The 17,078-nt window shown below is 28.8% G+C and overlaps 1 protein-coding gene across 4 annotated transcripts in view; it reads left to right on the top strand.

Moving 5' to 3' along the window:
• The window catches only part of LOC100161512 (LARGE xylosyl- and glucuronyltransferase 1), a 16,757-nt gene extending 2,104 nt beyond the window's left edge, over positions 1-14,653 (top strand). The window contains exons 1-15 of one of the 4 annotated variants that reach the window (XM_029489689.1): positions 2,253-2,716; positions 2,864-2,986; positions 8,062-8,256; positions 8,326-8,543; positions 8,654-8,852; positions 8,928-9,142; positions 9,408-9,493; positions 9,765-10,014; positions 10,772-10,930; positions 12,098-12,278; positions 12,402-12,526; positions 12,615-12,770; positions 12,885-13,064; positions 13,904-14,127; positions 14,240-14,653. In XM_029489689.1, the coding sequence (XP_029345549.1) occupies positions 8,202-8,256; positions 8,326-8,543; positions 8,654-8,852; positions 8,928-9,142; positions 9,408-9,493; positions 9,765-10,014; positions 10,772-10,930; positions 12,098-12,278; positions 12,402-12,526; positions 12,615-12,770; positions 12,885-13,064; positions 13,904-14,127; positions 14,240-14,321 (2,130 nt within the window). In that variant the 5' untranslated portion in view covers positions 2,253-2,716; positions 2,864-2,986; positions 8,062-8,201 and the 3' untranslated portion in view covers positions 14,322-14,653. Of the gene's footprint in view, positions 1-2,252; positions 2,987-8,061; positions 8,257-8,325; positions 8,544-8,653; positions 8,853-8,927; positions 9,143-9,407; positions 9,494-9,764; positions 10,015-10,771; positions 10,931-12,097; positions 12,279-12,401; positions 12,527-12,614; positions 12,771-12,884; positions 13,065-13,903; positions 14,128-14,239 lie in introns of those variants that run through there. The other 3 variants (XM_029489688.1, XM_003240878.4, XM_001944600.5) reach the window with 3 other exon arrangements.
• Positions 14,654-17,078: the final 2,425 nt, after the last annotated feature.

Below are 17,078 nucleotides of genomic sequence, written 5' to 3'. Positions count from 1 at the left end.
TTATTGGTCTAAAAGTCACCTTTTTTTCATTGATTGGAGCCCCCTTAAGGTTTATTTTATGATACGGAATTTAAATATATTGAAAAACATTATAACAAACAAAATTAATGTTTAGATTGGTCAAATTTACATTAGTTTTAATTTTTGACAAAATCTGCTGCAGCCCCCTTAATAATGAATTTATTAAAATTCAGTAGTTTGGAACTTTTTTAATATTTTAGTTAAATAATTAAAGACTATATTTTCAAATTCTTGAGATTTTTTCAAAGGTACTACTTAAAGAGTCTTCTGCTGCAATGTAAAATTATGTTTGGCAAATGATAACTCCCCCCCCCCCCTCTTTTACTGTCAATTGCTTAGTGGATAATTTTTTTTGAACATTTTATTATATCTATAATTAGAATTTCAAACGAAAAGCTTTTCCGTTGTTAAAATTGTTATATTAAAGGATAATTGTATAAAATGGTGGGTAAGTAGCTGCCAGCTGGTGTCGCTCTGCTGTACAGTAGGTAGTTACAAGTGAGTCACATGGGGCTAAATTTAAATTCAATGATAATATAATATAATATTGTACAGTATGTCCCAAAAGAGCATTCATAGAAAAATAAACTTAATTTTTATGTTGTTTTTCCTAGTGCTTTTGAAAACTATTGAGAATTTTAAATTATGATCACCCAAATGCACCAACTAGATTCACTTTCCCATCGAACAAGATTGAAGATACTGTTGAAGAAAATCGAATCAGTTTTACTTCCCGAAATGGTGGTGACACACAAAAAATAAAAAAACACATATCATTGTAAAATCAATACATTCATCGCTCCGCTCAGAATCTATAATATAAAATATATATAATAATACATTAATATCGGATCTATTTTTTTCTTTATAGTACCTATTTATTATACAATCGGCCCTTTTTATGAATTATACCAAAATATTTAAATTACCATTGCCACCATATTTTACAAACCCATTATTGTGAAGTGGTGGACAATAAACTATATTATCTTTAGTACGCAAAGTTAAATAACTTAAAAACTACTATACCTCGGATCATTTGATTTTAATATGTCAAAATGTTCAAAAAATGGTTATTCCAAAAAATAAGGGTTCACTTTGAAAAATAGAAGCTTGTATCAACACAAGACACTAGTATTAATCAGTACAGAAAGTCCCAAGAATTTTAAAATATATAGTCCTAAAGTATATTTAAAAATTTAAAAAATCAGAATTTGAATAAATTAATTGTTTAAGGAAAACATGTGGGTGAGCAATGAGCATGCTTGGTGAATCACCCTGTAATTAAAATATGTAGGTATATTATTACATCTGGAAGTATTATTTGATTCTACGAAAAAACGTCTGTTACAAATTACACTTGTCAATTTGGAGGTAATCTCATCTGTACTGTTGCCTGTATAATGTATATGTTCAGTCATTATTCATTATTACCTAGTCATTATATAATACTGTATCAGTCTTATACTCTTATGTATAAAACTTGTATTTTGGCTGTCTCGTTTAGACCGTATGGCTTATTTGAAGGTCTTTAAATGTTATAATCTAATATATCATTATTATTTATTGATTTTTACCTATTGGATGTTTGTACTAAAATATTTTAGATGAATTGTATTGGTGTTTATTGGACGTATAATATATATTAAAACATTGTTCGTCAAATCAATTTGTGGAAAAAAAAACGTCTCAAAAAGATTTAAATCGTATCAGGTAATAACTGATAGGTCGTATTTAATATTGTATGTAGGCGATACCCGCCACACTACAAGTCTGCACCTACACAATAATATATAGGTATACATTTTTAGTATAATAATATACATATAGTACATAATACATTAAAACATTATATACCTACTATATATAATATAGCATATATAGGTATTAGATGTATTACACTATTACTGTATTAAATAGGTACGTAGTACGTACACGAGTAAACACTTCGTCACAATTATTACGGTGCCGCGCTGTCGGCATCAATACAATTTAAGTACCTATATTCGCAATAATATATAATTATATACCTACTATATATTATAGTCATAAATATCGTGAATGTCATTCACTCGTCCGTAGCAGGACGTAGCTTGGTACCTAAATTTAATTTAACCGTTGTCGCGCACTAGATGGCAGCACGCGACGGACGAATAACATAATATTATTACACATACATATAAAATATATATTATACATATGTTGATATCGACCGGTCGACCGACAGACCTTCGTCGGCGCTTTGCATCCGTCCCCTTCGACCAGAAATCGTGGGCGGCGCGTCCAATGCTGTGCGATTTTCGTCGAAAAAATCGCATCTACCCCGGTGCGTTCGCCGCCGTTTTTTGGCAAAAAGACGTGTCGCGGCGGAAACCGTGGACTTTCGCGAAAAAAACTACCAAACATCCGTCACGTCCATCGGTTATTATCGATTTTACGAACAGGTGTGTTGCCCGCGCGGCTAACGGGCACGCTCCGCCGCAGTGGGCATGACTGTCAACCGCCGCGGTGTACGGCGATATTCCCTAGCATTTCCTGCAGCGTAGAACCGACGGTATTTCCCGCACTACCCGTTCAGTTTTGTGCGACCGAGGTCTCTATTAAAATAAACGTGTGGCTTATCGAATATATTGTACTTACCTTATATTAGCTATACCTACATCGCATTATATTATACGTGATCGTCAACACAGTCGTACGTTAAATTCATTATAATAAAATAATAACGCGTGTACCGCTGTCAACTGACCCATAATAATAATACCTATACATATATATAATTATAATTATATATATATATTGTATAGGAATAGGAAGGTTTTTTTTACATTAATAGTTATAGTATAGCGTATTTTACGTCACGATATCGATTATAAGCAGTGTAGAAAAAGCTCTGCAGGACGATCCCGTAAATGTTTCAAGTGCGTGATAGTATCGTTCGCGATCAACAAACGACGTATAAGCGGTGAGTAATGAGTTTATTATATAAAAACAAATTCATAAATAGGTATTGATTGTTTTTTAACGTTTATGTTTGGGAGAATATAATATATATTATAGTAGATGTAAATATTATTTGCACACGTTTCGTAACTATTCGTCAAAATTGCATGCAGATTCACCTAGTAATCAGAATAAATATTTTACTATTTAGCTCTTATATAATTTATACACGACACACGTGTCATAATTGGAGTCGACGAATCATAATAAAAATTAATATACCGAGGTAAATACTATTGTTTAGGTACTTATGGTATTTTACCTAAATCGAAAGTTCAATTTTTTTATATAATCCATCTTACTTTAAAATTTCAAACTCATTTTGTTATTGAGACAATATTATAAATTTAGGTCTTAGGTATTTAATACCTGCTGTATCCTACAGTACCTATCATACCTCATACCTAAACAATTTGGCGGCTTTTTCAATACCCAGTGTTGCCACAGACCCGTACCTATTATATAAAGAAATTATAGGTAGGTTGTAGTATGTATACTATGTACCAATGCATTATCATAAAATGTATTGGGCATAAAAATATAAAATATAAGTAGATAGGTACCATTGTACCAACTTAGCATTAGATGAATTAAAACTAATCGAAAACCAAAATAATTATTGTCTATTAAATGTTATAAAATACTGAATATTTATTGTTAATTTTAATATTTTGGGGCCGTAGCCATTTTCCTCCAAAAACGAGATACCGTTTTCCTCCAGTGTCCATTTTCCTCCAATAAATAATAAATAAAATAATAAAATAGTTAGGTAATTAAAATAATTTATGCATAGCAAAAAAATAAAAAATATTCTTTATTAGTCTTAATCGACAGCTGATATAGATATAGCCTCGGATATAGCCGATACCAGAATGTACGAACCGAAAATGTGATCCTAGCAGCTGGGCTTGCATTTGAAAAAAAATTTTCTGTTTTATGTTATTTAATATTTACAATTAAAACGTAACGCATTTTTGCGTTTATCGTTATTTAAAATAGTGTATACCTATACCTACAGTTTAAAAACAATAACTAATTCATCATTCGGGTAGGTAATGGCCTCACGGATACGAAATATAATAATATCAACTTTTAGATTGTTGCATGAAATAAATGTTTCTACGAAATCAATAGACCTTTTAAATAAATAGATTTTAAAATATTTCGTTTTGTGTTATTTTTCGGTCAATAATATTCTATAAATTTCGTTTTGCGTTATGTTTTGCTTGGTGATATATGCAGTGTTGAGTTTATCTAGATAAATATTCTTTTATCTTTTATTTTATCTAGATAAATAGTGAATATTAATTTACACAGTTATCTAAGATAAAAATCACCGTTATTCTAGATAAACTTATTCTGCAGATAATTTAATTTATTATAATTTATAGGTTGACAATTAAGTAGTTTATTAAGTAGATAGTATTTACTAATAACCATCGATATTTTTGATAACATACTATTAAGTTATTCTATATTGCTACGAGCTTATATGGAGAGTGCCATAAACCAATATAAAAAAATTTATCCGATAATTTATCTAAATAAAAAAAAGTTTTAGATTCTGAGTAGAACGATGAATGTATTGATTTTACAATGATGTGTTTTTTTTTTTTAATTTAATTTTAATTTTTAAAAAAAAATTTTTTTTTGTGTTTGTGTACACGATAAATAGTCGAAATAATGCTTCAATTTTCCACTTCCATATCTTGTTCGATGGGAAAGTGAATATTGTTGGTGCATTGGGTCAACTTGTGCACAAGTCAAAATCTAAAATTCCCAGTAATTTTTAAAAGCGCCGTGAAAAACAAAAGAAAAATTAAGGAAGAACGGGAATTTTTAAGCAAAATCGACTTTGGTTTTTAGTGTAACTTTAAACCAAATGACCGTAGATACATGCAATTCTCACCCGTTGTTCATATTTCCATTCTCCATACATGATACAATTTTCAAAATATTTTGATTTGTTTTGAACCGTTTAGGGACATTTTCAGTTTCCAATTTTATTAGTTTTTTTTTATGAATGTCAATAAAACTTTATTTGTTGAGTAAAAGTGCTTAAAAAGTTTTATCTGTTTGGCCAAAAAGTGTAAAAATTGAATACAAGACTCCTGATATATTGTGACAATAGCAGTTGAAAAATATTAAAAATACATTGGCACAATTCTATGATAGTACCACGGTTTGTTGTTGATGTATAACGCGTTATATGTACCTAATGGATATTGTGATATGATTAATTTGGAATTTATTATAGGTCAATTTTTTTTAATACCTTAGATAAGTATATAATACTTGTATGTCTTTTACTAGCTAGACTGACATACCGCCTCCGCTCAGAATCGTTTTTCTTATACAATGATATTATATAATTGAATTCGAATTTAATACCATCCATTATACAGTAACCCACTTGTAACCTACTGTACAGCAGAATGACATACACTTGCCTACCTTTTTTTCATCTTTATATAGATAAATAAATAATTTAGTTATCTTTATCTTTATCTAGATAAAATTATATTTATCTCGGCTCAACACTGGATATATGATATATACCTAATATAACTAATATAAAATATATTTTGTTAATCGTTATATGTTTTGTTTTGCGGTATTTAATTATTTTTGATTATCGCTTTCCGTTATAATTACTTTTACAAATTTCAATCGTTTTTTTGTCAAATATAACGTTATTATAATGTTTTCAAGCCCTGGATAGCCTTACTCTATCTTTATAATACGGAACGTATAAGGGCCCGTTTTACAATCATAGTTTAAACCTCGGTTACGCTTGAACCACTGATTTTACCGGCCGAATTCGGTAGCTTAACCAGAGTTCAACTATTGTAATACGGGCCCTTACTAGAACACTGGCTAAATACTCGAGGAAAATAGATATAATTTCAGTCTAAAATAATGTTGTGGAAAATGGACAGTGGAGGAAAGTGGCTACGGCCCCAAAATATTAAAATTAAGAAAAAATATTTCCACTGATATATTATTAAAAATTATCACTATTTTTAATTTTATCGGTTAAACAAAAAATAGTACCAATATTATAAGTGGCTATTACTTTACGAAAATTTATAATATTGACTATATTAATACCATTTTAAGGGTTGTATCTTAAACGAGTTATATAGCTAATAAGCAACAACAATAATGTATTTTATTAAGAGAAAAAAATATAATGTTTTTATTACCTAGCTTTATAATATTAATATCTAAATATTTATTGTGGGTAATTCATATTGGTGAATATACGTTGTTCATAATATACAGTAATCTTTTTTTATATTACTTTAAAAATGAGTTATACTTACCTATAATAGAGAAGATATTTTATGTACATTATGATTCATACATTGCGTGCTATTTTAAACTTTTACTTAGTCATCATATTATAATTTATGTGGCCGCATAAATAAGTCACAATTTGTATTGATTTTTACATATTTTCGTTATACAAATAACTACATGCTATAGTATACCTAAAGTTATAAAAAAAGCGCAACTATACATTTTTATACATAAATACAATTGAAATAATAAATTAAAATGTTCGTTAAGTGCAATTTATTTATATATTATATTCATGAATAATATAATATAATTTACGTAGCCATATACGTATCAAAATCAATTATACACTAGGTACAATATTAATATATAGTTATAGTTGTTTATAGTTATTTTATACACAGTGCATGTTATCTCAACACTTATCGAATGATTTATTTTATTTTATTTTAGAATTGTTATTGTTTAAATCAATTTTTGTCAAGTTTTGTAGATAATGTATGTAGTAAAATATTAAATAATCTGTACACTGCCATTATGAATTTCCAACTCAAAATAATTTGCACAACAATAATTTTTACGTGTTTTGTCAAGATTTGAACTTTGAAACTTTGAACGCTTATAAAAAAAATTATGATTACAATTATTTTGAGTTAGAAATTCATAGAAATCTTCTTTTTAATTCTATGATTTTGCTGCGATTTTCTTATTTTGTTGTTATTTAATAACGAATTACTGTAGATACATGAAAATTCCACTGAATGTTTATAATCTCATTTTCTATACACCATAAGATTAATATTTTAACTCATTTCGAGCTGTTTACGGACAAATTCAAATTTCAATTTTTTTAGTTTTTTGTCCTATAAATATCAATACAATTTTATTTGTCGGACCAAAAAGGGTGAAAATTCAATACAAGGCTCCTGATATTATGTTACAATAGCAGTTTAAAAATGTAAAAAATACATTGGCACAATTTTTTTTATAAGCATTTAAAGTTTAAATTTTGACAAAATGTAATAATTATTTTGTAGTTAAAAATTTTAAAAATATTCTACTTTTACAGCTAAGAATTGAAAATTTAAAACAAGGTTCTACATAATAAATATATTTTTATTCCAGGTTATATATAAAATACTTTATTCACAATAATATCATCAAATATACTTAGTAATATATCATAGGCTGACTGACCTTAGCTTAGAATTGTTTTTCTTGTACAATGATATTATATCATCACATTTTTCTTAATTTTTTTTTTTTTTTTGTTTTTCCGCTGCATTTTGAAAATTTCTAGGACTACTTTTTCTTTCACCCCTCCCTCCACCAAAGTAACGACTAGATATGCTTGCACGCCAAAAAAAATGCTGATGTAGAAATACAGGACCTTTTTACTGACTTAAAACTTTAAAAGGTGATGACAGACACAAAAAAAAAAATACATAATCAATCAATTATCAATAATAATATTTGTTGTCTTTCAAAAAAGTTCAAAAATTATAACAATAAAAATTATTATGTTTGTATTGTATAATGACTTAAAATTAAGTAATACTGTTTTATTCATAAATTGTTTTTTTTTTACTTATTGAAATGAGTGTTTATATTATACGGTTCATAAGATAAAAAATATAAAATCATTGCGTATACTATAAATATTTATAACGAATTACCAATAATAAAAATCCTTTATTTTACCACAAAATTAATTAAGAATTTGAAAATTTACAGATTTATTACAGCAACAGAAGTATATTAGAAATTGACCATAATTGTTTATTGTGGCTATCGCAATAGCTCGACGAAGGGGACGCAATGGTTTGTGTGCCCTTGGTACCGCCTTGGTTAGACACTGGCTGACTAGTTTTTTGATGGGATCGTTATTCGCATCGTTAATCATATACTATGCTGTATTAAACCAACGAGGTAAAAATGAAATTTAAGACTTTATTATTATTACCATTATCATTATTGAAACTCGCAATATATTTTTAGTTCCAGCCTTAACATACGTGGAAAGTAGCAACTACGAAGTTCGAGAACATGAATCAACGTCAGAAGCCATGGAAAAAGAGCTGAGATTATTAAGAAGGCAACTTAGTATGACACAAAATCATTTATTAGCTGCAATGAAGACGTCACTGTTTCCGGTTTCACCAACTGATTCACCACAGTTATTACCAGAGACTCCTGCGCCTTGCTCTTCTCAAAAAGTATGTAACAACTATTAACTCATGGGTCATGATGTTAGCTTGATTAACAATATTGGTATCGTTTATTAACAATTTAGTAACTTTGAGTAATTCACTAAAACGCATTTCAGATTAAAGACACGATAGATAAATGCGAAGTGATTGAAGTCGGAATCGTGTGTGCTGGTTATAATTCTACACGTTCAGTAGTAACGCTAATCAAATCAATACTATTTTATCGTAAAAACCCATTAAGATTTCATTTCGTCGTAGATGTTATATCAAGAAAAATTTTAAAAACTTTGTTCGATACTTGGAAAATACCCCAATGTAAGTATATTTACTATTACGAAAAATATTACATACTCAAATATTTATTAAATTCCATTAAATATGGCTTTTTAGTGGAGATAGAGTTTTATCCAGCTGAAAAAATTATAGCTGATGTCTCTTGGATAAATAACAAGCATTATTCTGGGGTCTATGGTTTGATGAAACTATGCTTAACTCAAGTATTTCCAGACACGTTGAAACAGGTCCTAGTTTTGGATACAGATATTACTTTCGCAACGGATATTGCTCAATTGTGGTCTATGTTAAAAAGTTTTAAAAAAGGACAAGTAAGTACCCATTTTACTATATGAAAAATAAAAATGTTGCATACCTAACGTTGATTTTAAATGTACCTACATGGAATATTAATTGTATTATACTATATACACAGAATATAGTAGTAAAATTTATTAAAACCGATTATAAAATAAAACGGTTTGCAAAAATCAAGATTAAATGTTTAAATATACCTACTCATTCTAAAAATATATATTTATATTATAAATACATAAAATACTTATAAAACTATTTTTTTTTAATTTTTTTTTTTAGTCGTTAGGATTGGTCGAGAATCAAAGCGATTGGTATCTTGGCAAACTATGGAAAAAACATAAGCCATGGCCTGCGCTCGGCCGAGGGTAAGCAATAGAAAAAGAAAACAATAATACCTTTATATTATATTAAGCCATATCAAGAGCATTCGCAATGGGGTGCCAAGGGAAGTATGGCATCCCTGCTATTTTAGTTAATATAATTAATTGTTTTATACTTTTATCACTTGTAAAAAAAATAGTACCTATATGAGCAGTATTATCAGAGACTTTTTACTTAGCCCCCCCCCCCTCCCCATAAATAATATATTAATAGGTAAAATAACTCACACGCCGCTTGTCGCTTGATCGTTTATAGTTACAACACGGGTGTGATATTGATGGACTTACGAAAATTACGTTTAATTGGCTGGAACGGATTATGGAGATCTGTTGCAGTAAAAACTCTAGTCACGCATTACTGGACCAGTCTGGCTGATCAAGACATTTTTAACACAATTATTAAAGAACGACCGGAACTTCTATACCCCATGCCATGCCAATGGAATGTGCAACTCAGTGACAATACTAGGAGTGAACTGTGTTACGCCGAAGTTATCGAGTTAAAGGTTTGTTTCTTGTTGCTCGATAAACTTTATCAATGTATAAAATGTAGACGGAGTAACCAAAAACAAAGTTAACAATTTTTTTTCCTAAATATAAACACTCCTAAATACCGATTACTGATTCATGTGAAATATAGCGAATATTTATTGTGGTTTAAGTACGAGCATTAAGCACTAATAAAACTATTGCCAGAGCAACAATGCTACTATCGAATTATACATTTTTCTAGATCTTTCCTTAAGTTTTCTTGATTAAATTATTTCTTGTAATTTGATATACTTACGTCCTACATGGTATAAAACATTATATTATATCTTTACTTCTTAATGTTTTCCAAAAGTTAGTTTAAGATTTTAGACATGGTATTCTCAAATTCCCTCGGAAGTTGGCTGTTTATTAATAAATAATAATATTTAAAAGACCAGATTATGGGTAGGTACCTACAAAAGGGCCACATGGCGGTATGGCACTTTGGCCCCCAGTTTTATAAGCCTGTCGGTCCTTTTGTAGGTGCCTATCCATAATCTGTGGGTATTTTATATCGCATATAGTATATATACTAATATACTATAGATAGTATATACATCTTATTTCATTACATAATGTTTTTTATGGCCCAAAGCCATCATGGCCCATGGGGCGCATATAATCTAAAAACAATTATAAAAACTATACTGCAGTTGATTATCGTACAATATATTAATGCTGAATGCATGTTATCTATCTAAGTACTTTTAAATTAATATCTTTAAATTTCAGATAATTCATTGGAATTCACCAAAAAAGCTAAAAGTTAAAAACAAACATGTTGAATTTTTTCGAAATTTATATCTTACATTCCTGGAGTACGATGGAAACTTGCTTCAGAGAGAATTATTTGGTTGTAATTATTCATCTACTATTCAAGATGTACCGGAAGTAAGTCAATTATTTCGAAATATCATAATTTACGTGTATACAAATTATAAAGCTTATAAAATAAACTTATAAGTATTAAAGTACAGGTCTAATGACCATTCTATAATATGATAAATGATAATGATACAAACTAATAATTATTCATCTATATGGTAAATACTAAATAGATATAGGTATATCATTATCTCATAAATCATATAATCACAAGTCACATGATAAGAAATGTTATTATAAATCTTACAAGTATACACTATACAATATGTTATATAGTATATATTGTATATATAGGTACTACATTTAATTCTAAAACATTCACTGACTATATAGGGTAGTGTCACCAGTGTCGGTATAATTATTGAAAATAATAACCTAATTATATATATATATTTTTATTATTATTATAATTAATATCCCCCTCTAATTATATTATATACTTATATTTTAGAAATTTATACATTATCAGAGATAAACATTAGGCACTGAAACAATTAAATATAAGTCTTGAATCATAATTTTCTTTGAATAGGTATGACGACATAATATGTACATTTCCAAGTTTCCAAAATTGGATGGCTGCACTCTCGGCTCTACATATAATAATTTCAATAATTAATTTTAAATAACATTTTAATTTTAATTTTGGTATATAATAATAAATAATAATACATAATATAGAGTGTAACAGGCCGACCTGAAAAAAATGATGCTACTTAAACGTATGACAAAATTTGTGAAAATTATATGGTTAGTAAATAATTTAATAAATATAGTCATGTCAGAAAATTCCCAAAAGCATTATATTGTAAAAAGTTATTAGGTATAACCCATTCTAAATTAATTTACTCAAAAATATTTGATATTTTAAAAAATTCTAAAAAATAAACTACTTGACTTAAATAAGCGGTTGTACTATTGTAAAAATAAATCAGGTGCCTTTTATTACATTTTTACGCTTTTTGATTCACAAATAACATTTCATTGACGTTTATACAAAATAAAAACTAAAAAGTGGAAAAAATTTAATATGTATTAAAACGGCTAAAAATAAGTCAAAATATTTTGAAAATTATACCACATATAGGACTTGATCAAATAAACATATTATAATATGCATTTCAAGTGTCTACGGTTATTCGTTTTTGAATTACAATTTACATTTTTGTTTAGATTAGTGAAGATGATCTTTGTTACGAGTTCAGAAGAGCTGGCATGGCTAGTCTAAGGACTCACTTATATTTTTTGGATTTCGAATACCAGTCATCACCAGATGAATGCGACATTACACTGGTCGCCCAGCTATCGATGGATAGACTTCAAATGGTTGAAATGTTATGCGAGTATTGGGATGGTAATATTATATTTGTTACGATTTTACAATTGACTAACATATGTAATACATGTATCATGTATCATGTATCATGCATGTATTAACGTTATAAACACGTAAAATTTGAATTTTTATTTTTTTCAGGTCCAATAAGTTTAAGTCTTTATATGTCCGATGCCGAGGCTCAACAGTTTTTGAGCTACGCTCAAAATTCTGAAGTGCTAAGGAATCGTAAAAATATTGGATACCACGTAGTTTATAAGGAAGGGGTAATATAATATTTACCTGAAATAATATAAAATTTGTGTACTTCATAGTTCATACCAAATTAAACATATTTATGTACATTTCTTAAAGGACTTTTACCCCATAAATTTACTGAGGAATGTTGCTTTGGAAAATGTCGTAACACCCTATGTATTCTTATCTGACATCGATTTCTTGCCAATGAGCGGACTATACTCGTATTTGAAAAAGTACATATTTATAATGAACATCAAGTCTTCCGATAAAGTAATTCATTTGCGCAATCGAATTATTTAGTAATTCATTACCTATTGACTCTACATACAGTATACACATGTAGGCGATTGATTCAATTAATTAAAATTTATAACTATTTTATAGGCGTTAGTCGTACCTGCCTTTGAAACTCAAAGATATAGAACTGCATTTCCGCAAACAAAAGCCGATATACTGAGAATGTTGGACGACGGAGCATTATTCTCATTTAGGTATCATGTGTGGCCAAAAGGGCACGCGGCAACAAATTACGCCAAATGGAAAGGATCTACTGTTCCGTACAAAGTAAAAAATTGTATTAGTATAATATATAGGTAGTAAATAAAATATTGTATAGCATCTAAAACAGTGGTTTTCCACCTTTTTTTAACATGGCACACTGCTCTTTACAATATTTTTATGACACATGTCTCAGCCATGCAGTGGCGTTGCCAGGATTATGAAATTGGGGGGGAGGGGTAAGTATAAATTAAACCAAGTTTTTACGGTTTTCGTATATAAGTAATACATTTATTGTGGGGGGCAGGGGTACCCCCCCACCCTTCGGACTACGCCACTACATCCATGAACAACGTTTTCTTCATCACAGACTAATTTTTTTAGGTTATTTAATTTTTACACCAAATTAGATAATCGATATTTTACTTTATTATATATATTTATATACCTATTGTCTATTATCTATGTATTAATATTTTATTATATTTTTATTAAGTATAATTATTCTAATAATCACTTTCAAAATGCACACATAGAGAATGCTTGAGGCACACCAGTGGGCCGCGGCACATCGGTTGATAACAGCTGGTCTAAAATAAAATATAGCATTACAAATTATTTTCCAAATTTCAATTCACCTATAAGTATTCGAAGTTTGAACAATTTGGTGTATGGAAAAGGGAAAAATAAAAGATATGATTTACCGTTCACGGAATCTTTTGTTTTTCCTTTTTCCATACGCCAAATTTACTTATTGTTCGATACTTCGATGCTTACTTATATGAACAGATAGTGCAATAAAAAATATTTAAAATTAAAAAAAACTCATGAGTATAGATTTTATTCATTTCAATCCCAAGGTGTTACATTTACACTTTGTAAACTCTAATTAATACTTTGCTTAGGTATCATGGGAACCAGATTATGAACCCTATGTAGTGGTACGCAGTGATGTTCCAAGATATGATACCAGATTTGTCGGTTTCGGCTGGAACAAAGTCTCACATATCATGGAGCTTGAGGCTCGAGGGTACACTTTTATTGTTCTTCCAAATGCGTTTATAATTCATATGCCTCACGCGCCGAGTTTCGATATTGCCAAATTTCGAGGGTCATCTCAATATAGAAGGTACGTGTTTACTTTTTAACCTTAAACTAGATATTAATCAAAATGTATCATTGTTTTAAAACCTCAATGAAAATGAAATTTATAATATTTGTCTAATTTATTTACTTTATAGATGCTTAAAAATTCTTAAGAACGAGTTCATAGAAGACTTACGCATAAGATATTCAAAACGATTGAATCACACCGAGAGTTAAATTCAAATTAATTTTTTTAAAACAAAATAATATGTATGTCTTATTGCGACCCGCATTATCTTTTTAGACCAAAATATCGTTTATATTTATTTATAAAGCAGTTGTTTTTTTTCGTTCGAAATATGCGTTGATTTCTAGCTCAATAGATTATAATTAATTAATAGTATATTAAATATTTATTTATTTTTTAAATATTTGTAATTTTTATAATACGTTGTATTTTATTGTTGTGTAAAATGTTCCTGTTTTGGTTTTCAAAATAATTGTATAATAGCTATTTATAAAATTTGTCTGGATCAAAATAAATGAAGTGTTATTTTTTCTTTAATGTACACGATTTGAGTTTTTTTTATTAATAAGGTGGTTAGCTTTTCGTCTGAGGGCAAACGCCTGGATACATAGAAGTCTATGATATAGTCCCTTGCTAGTTGTGAGCAGGTGTGTTTTATCTTTATAAGCACCAAGCGGACAGTTGTTTTCGTTTTCGGGATGTCCCAGCTGTGAGTTGCATCTGGCACGAGCCAAGCAGCTGCATATCGCTTTTACCTTATAATTTTTAAAATATCAGCAGCTTGCAATCGCTTATTATAATAGTTAATTTAAGACTCGTGTTGAAATACGAGAAGACTTCATGTGATTTTATATTATTTAGGTACATTTAGGCAAAATATTAGACTCGATTTCACATATTGTACTTGCACATACCTATATCAGCAATCTGTTGGTGCCATATAAAATAATATTAATATATATTTTATACAGATCGTGCCTATTTTTAAAATTAATATTAGTAGCATTTTTTATTTATATCATGTTTCGTTTGACTATATAGGTTTTGCAACGTTCGTGTTTCATAGAATTAAATTTGAAATAAATCAACTAGCCACAAGGAATATAGCGTAATGAGGTCTGTCCATTTTTATATCGGAAATGTTCACGCGTATCGATAGTTAACAACTATACTTTATTAAGGATAAGAATGCCCAAATTCGCGGATGAATACTGATAACTGAGCCGCCGGAAGTTATATAAGGTAAGGTTAGTAAATAAAATAATAATATAATATATACTAGCAAGTATTCGTTCATAATTTTATCAAAGATAAAAGATAACTGCCGGCGGCTCAGTAATATGTATTCGTGCACGAATTTGGTCAATTTTTTATCCTGTATAGAGTAGTTATATGACTATATGAGGTCACGAGACAAGTGACATGGTGTCATGGTATATACACATCCTGGAATAACCGTTTTACATGCATCGTCGCTCACAAATAATACACAAATGCATCATAAATGTGTATACGTTTTAACAGCTTAAATATGAAAAAATATTGAATTAATGCATACTTGGCAAAAACATGATTCGAAGTGATAGTATTAAAAAAATCGAATAATGGAACAATTAATATGATGTAAACAATAATATCATATACAACTGTGCAGTTGTTATAACTGTATAGCACATCACAATATTTGACAAAATGTATTTCATAACAGTGTAAAAATATACCTACCCAAAAGTCGAAAAATGTATATAGTCATATTTCATATTTTATAATTATATGTAAACTGTTGGATTTACTATGGCATATTCACATGCAATATGTGGAACAGGTTATAGCGAAATCAAAATATTATAAACTATGAACTATACATAATAACATAATATAATATCATGTGTATCACGTTACAATTTAATTCTACGGATAATCTCATATTTTGCCTATAGGAATTAATTTGAATAATTCGAGTTTATACAATCAGTACCCTATTATAATTTATAATATTATCAATAATCACTTCATTTTAGTATACCTATAACAAATAGGTATAAATATAATATAATACTGAACAATAATAACTAGCGTATACCTATATAGGTAATAGGTATACGCCGTATCAATGTATCATTATACAACAATATATATTATATATAGCACTTATTGACTTATGGTATGTTTGTGATGTTTCAATATATGTACATACAGATTAGGGTAAGGTACCTTATAATTTATATAGTACCTACGTGTCAATGTGTTTATGGAAACACTCCGGCACTCCGCATACGAATACTTTCTCAGTTTCTCCTATAACGACCTCACCGTCTGTCGTCTCACCCAGTACCCATCATAAACGAAGTATAAGTCACAATATAAACGTCTTAAACGAATCAGGAATCATCTCCCAATGATCATGCAAACCCACTGATCATAGTCTTGTCGAGTCCAATGCTATTCATCGTGATGCAGTAGGTAATCCTGCACCTCGACGCTTGTAATTAATAAATCAGTGCAGGGACCTCTATTTTATTATATAAAATGTATCTTTTGAAATTAATAATCGTGTAAACTAACTTTTCCGACATAGGACGGTTTTTATCCACGCATGCGTTTTCAATCGCATAATACTACAATATAGTACCTATACTCTATAGGTACCCAGTAATCAGTAAATACTATATTATGTATGATATATAAAACGTATGTTTATATTATAGGTTGGATATTTCTAAAACCAAAATAATATCAATGTGTAAACATCATATATCATACTATACCTAGGTACCAAAGTTATGTTTATTGTTTAATTTAAGTGACTTAATATTTTTTACGGAAATAATTTTTTACCGATTATTACTAATGTTCGTATATAGTTTATAAACAATAAATAGTATATCTATTAATAGCAAAGGTGGGCATTTACTAGTTAAAAAGTCAATTTTTTTTTAACTTTTTAATTTAACTAGTTAGTTTAT

The sequence above is a fragment of the Acyrthosiphon pisum genome, chromosome A2 (assembly GCF_005508785.2).
Source record: "Acyrthosiphon pisum isolate AL4f chromosome A2, pea_aphid_22Mar2018_4r6ur, whole genome shotgun sequence".
Classification (NCBI taxonomy): Eukaryota; Metazoa; Arthropoda; class Insecta; order Hemiptera; family Aphididae; genus Acyrthosiphon; species Acyrthosiphon pisum.
The sequence above is the reverse complement of the archived record's forward strand: the minus strand, read 5'-3'. Positions and strand labels throughout refer to the sequence as shown.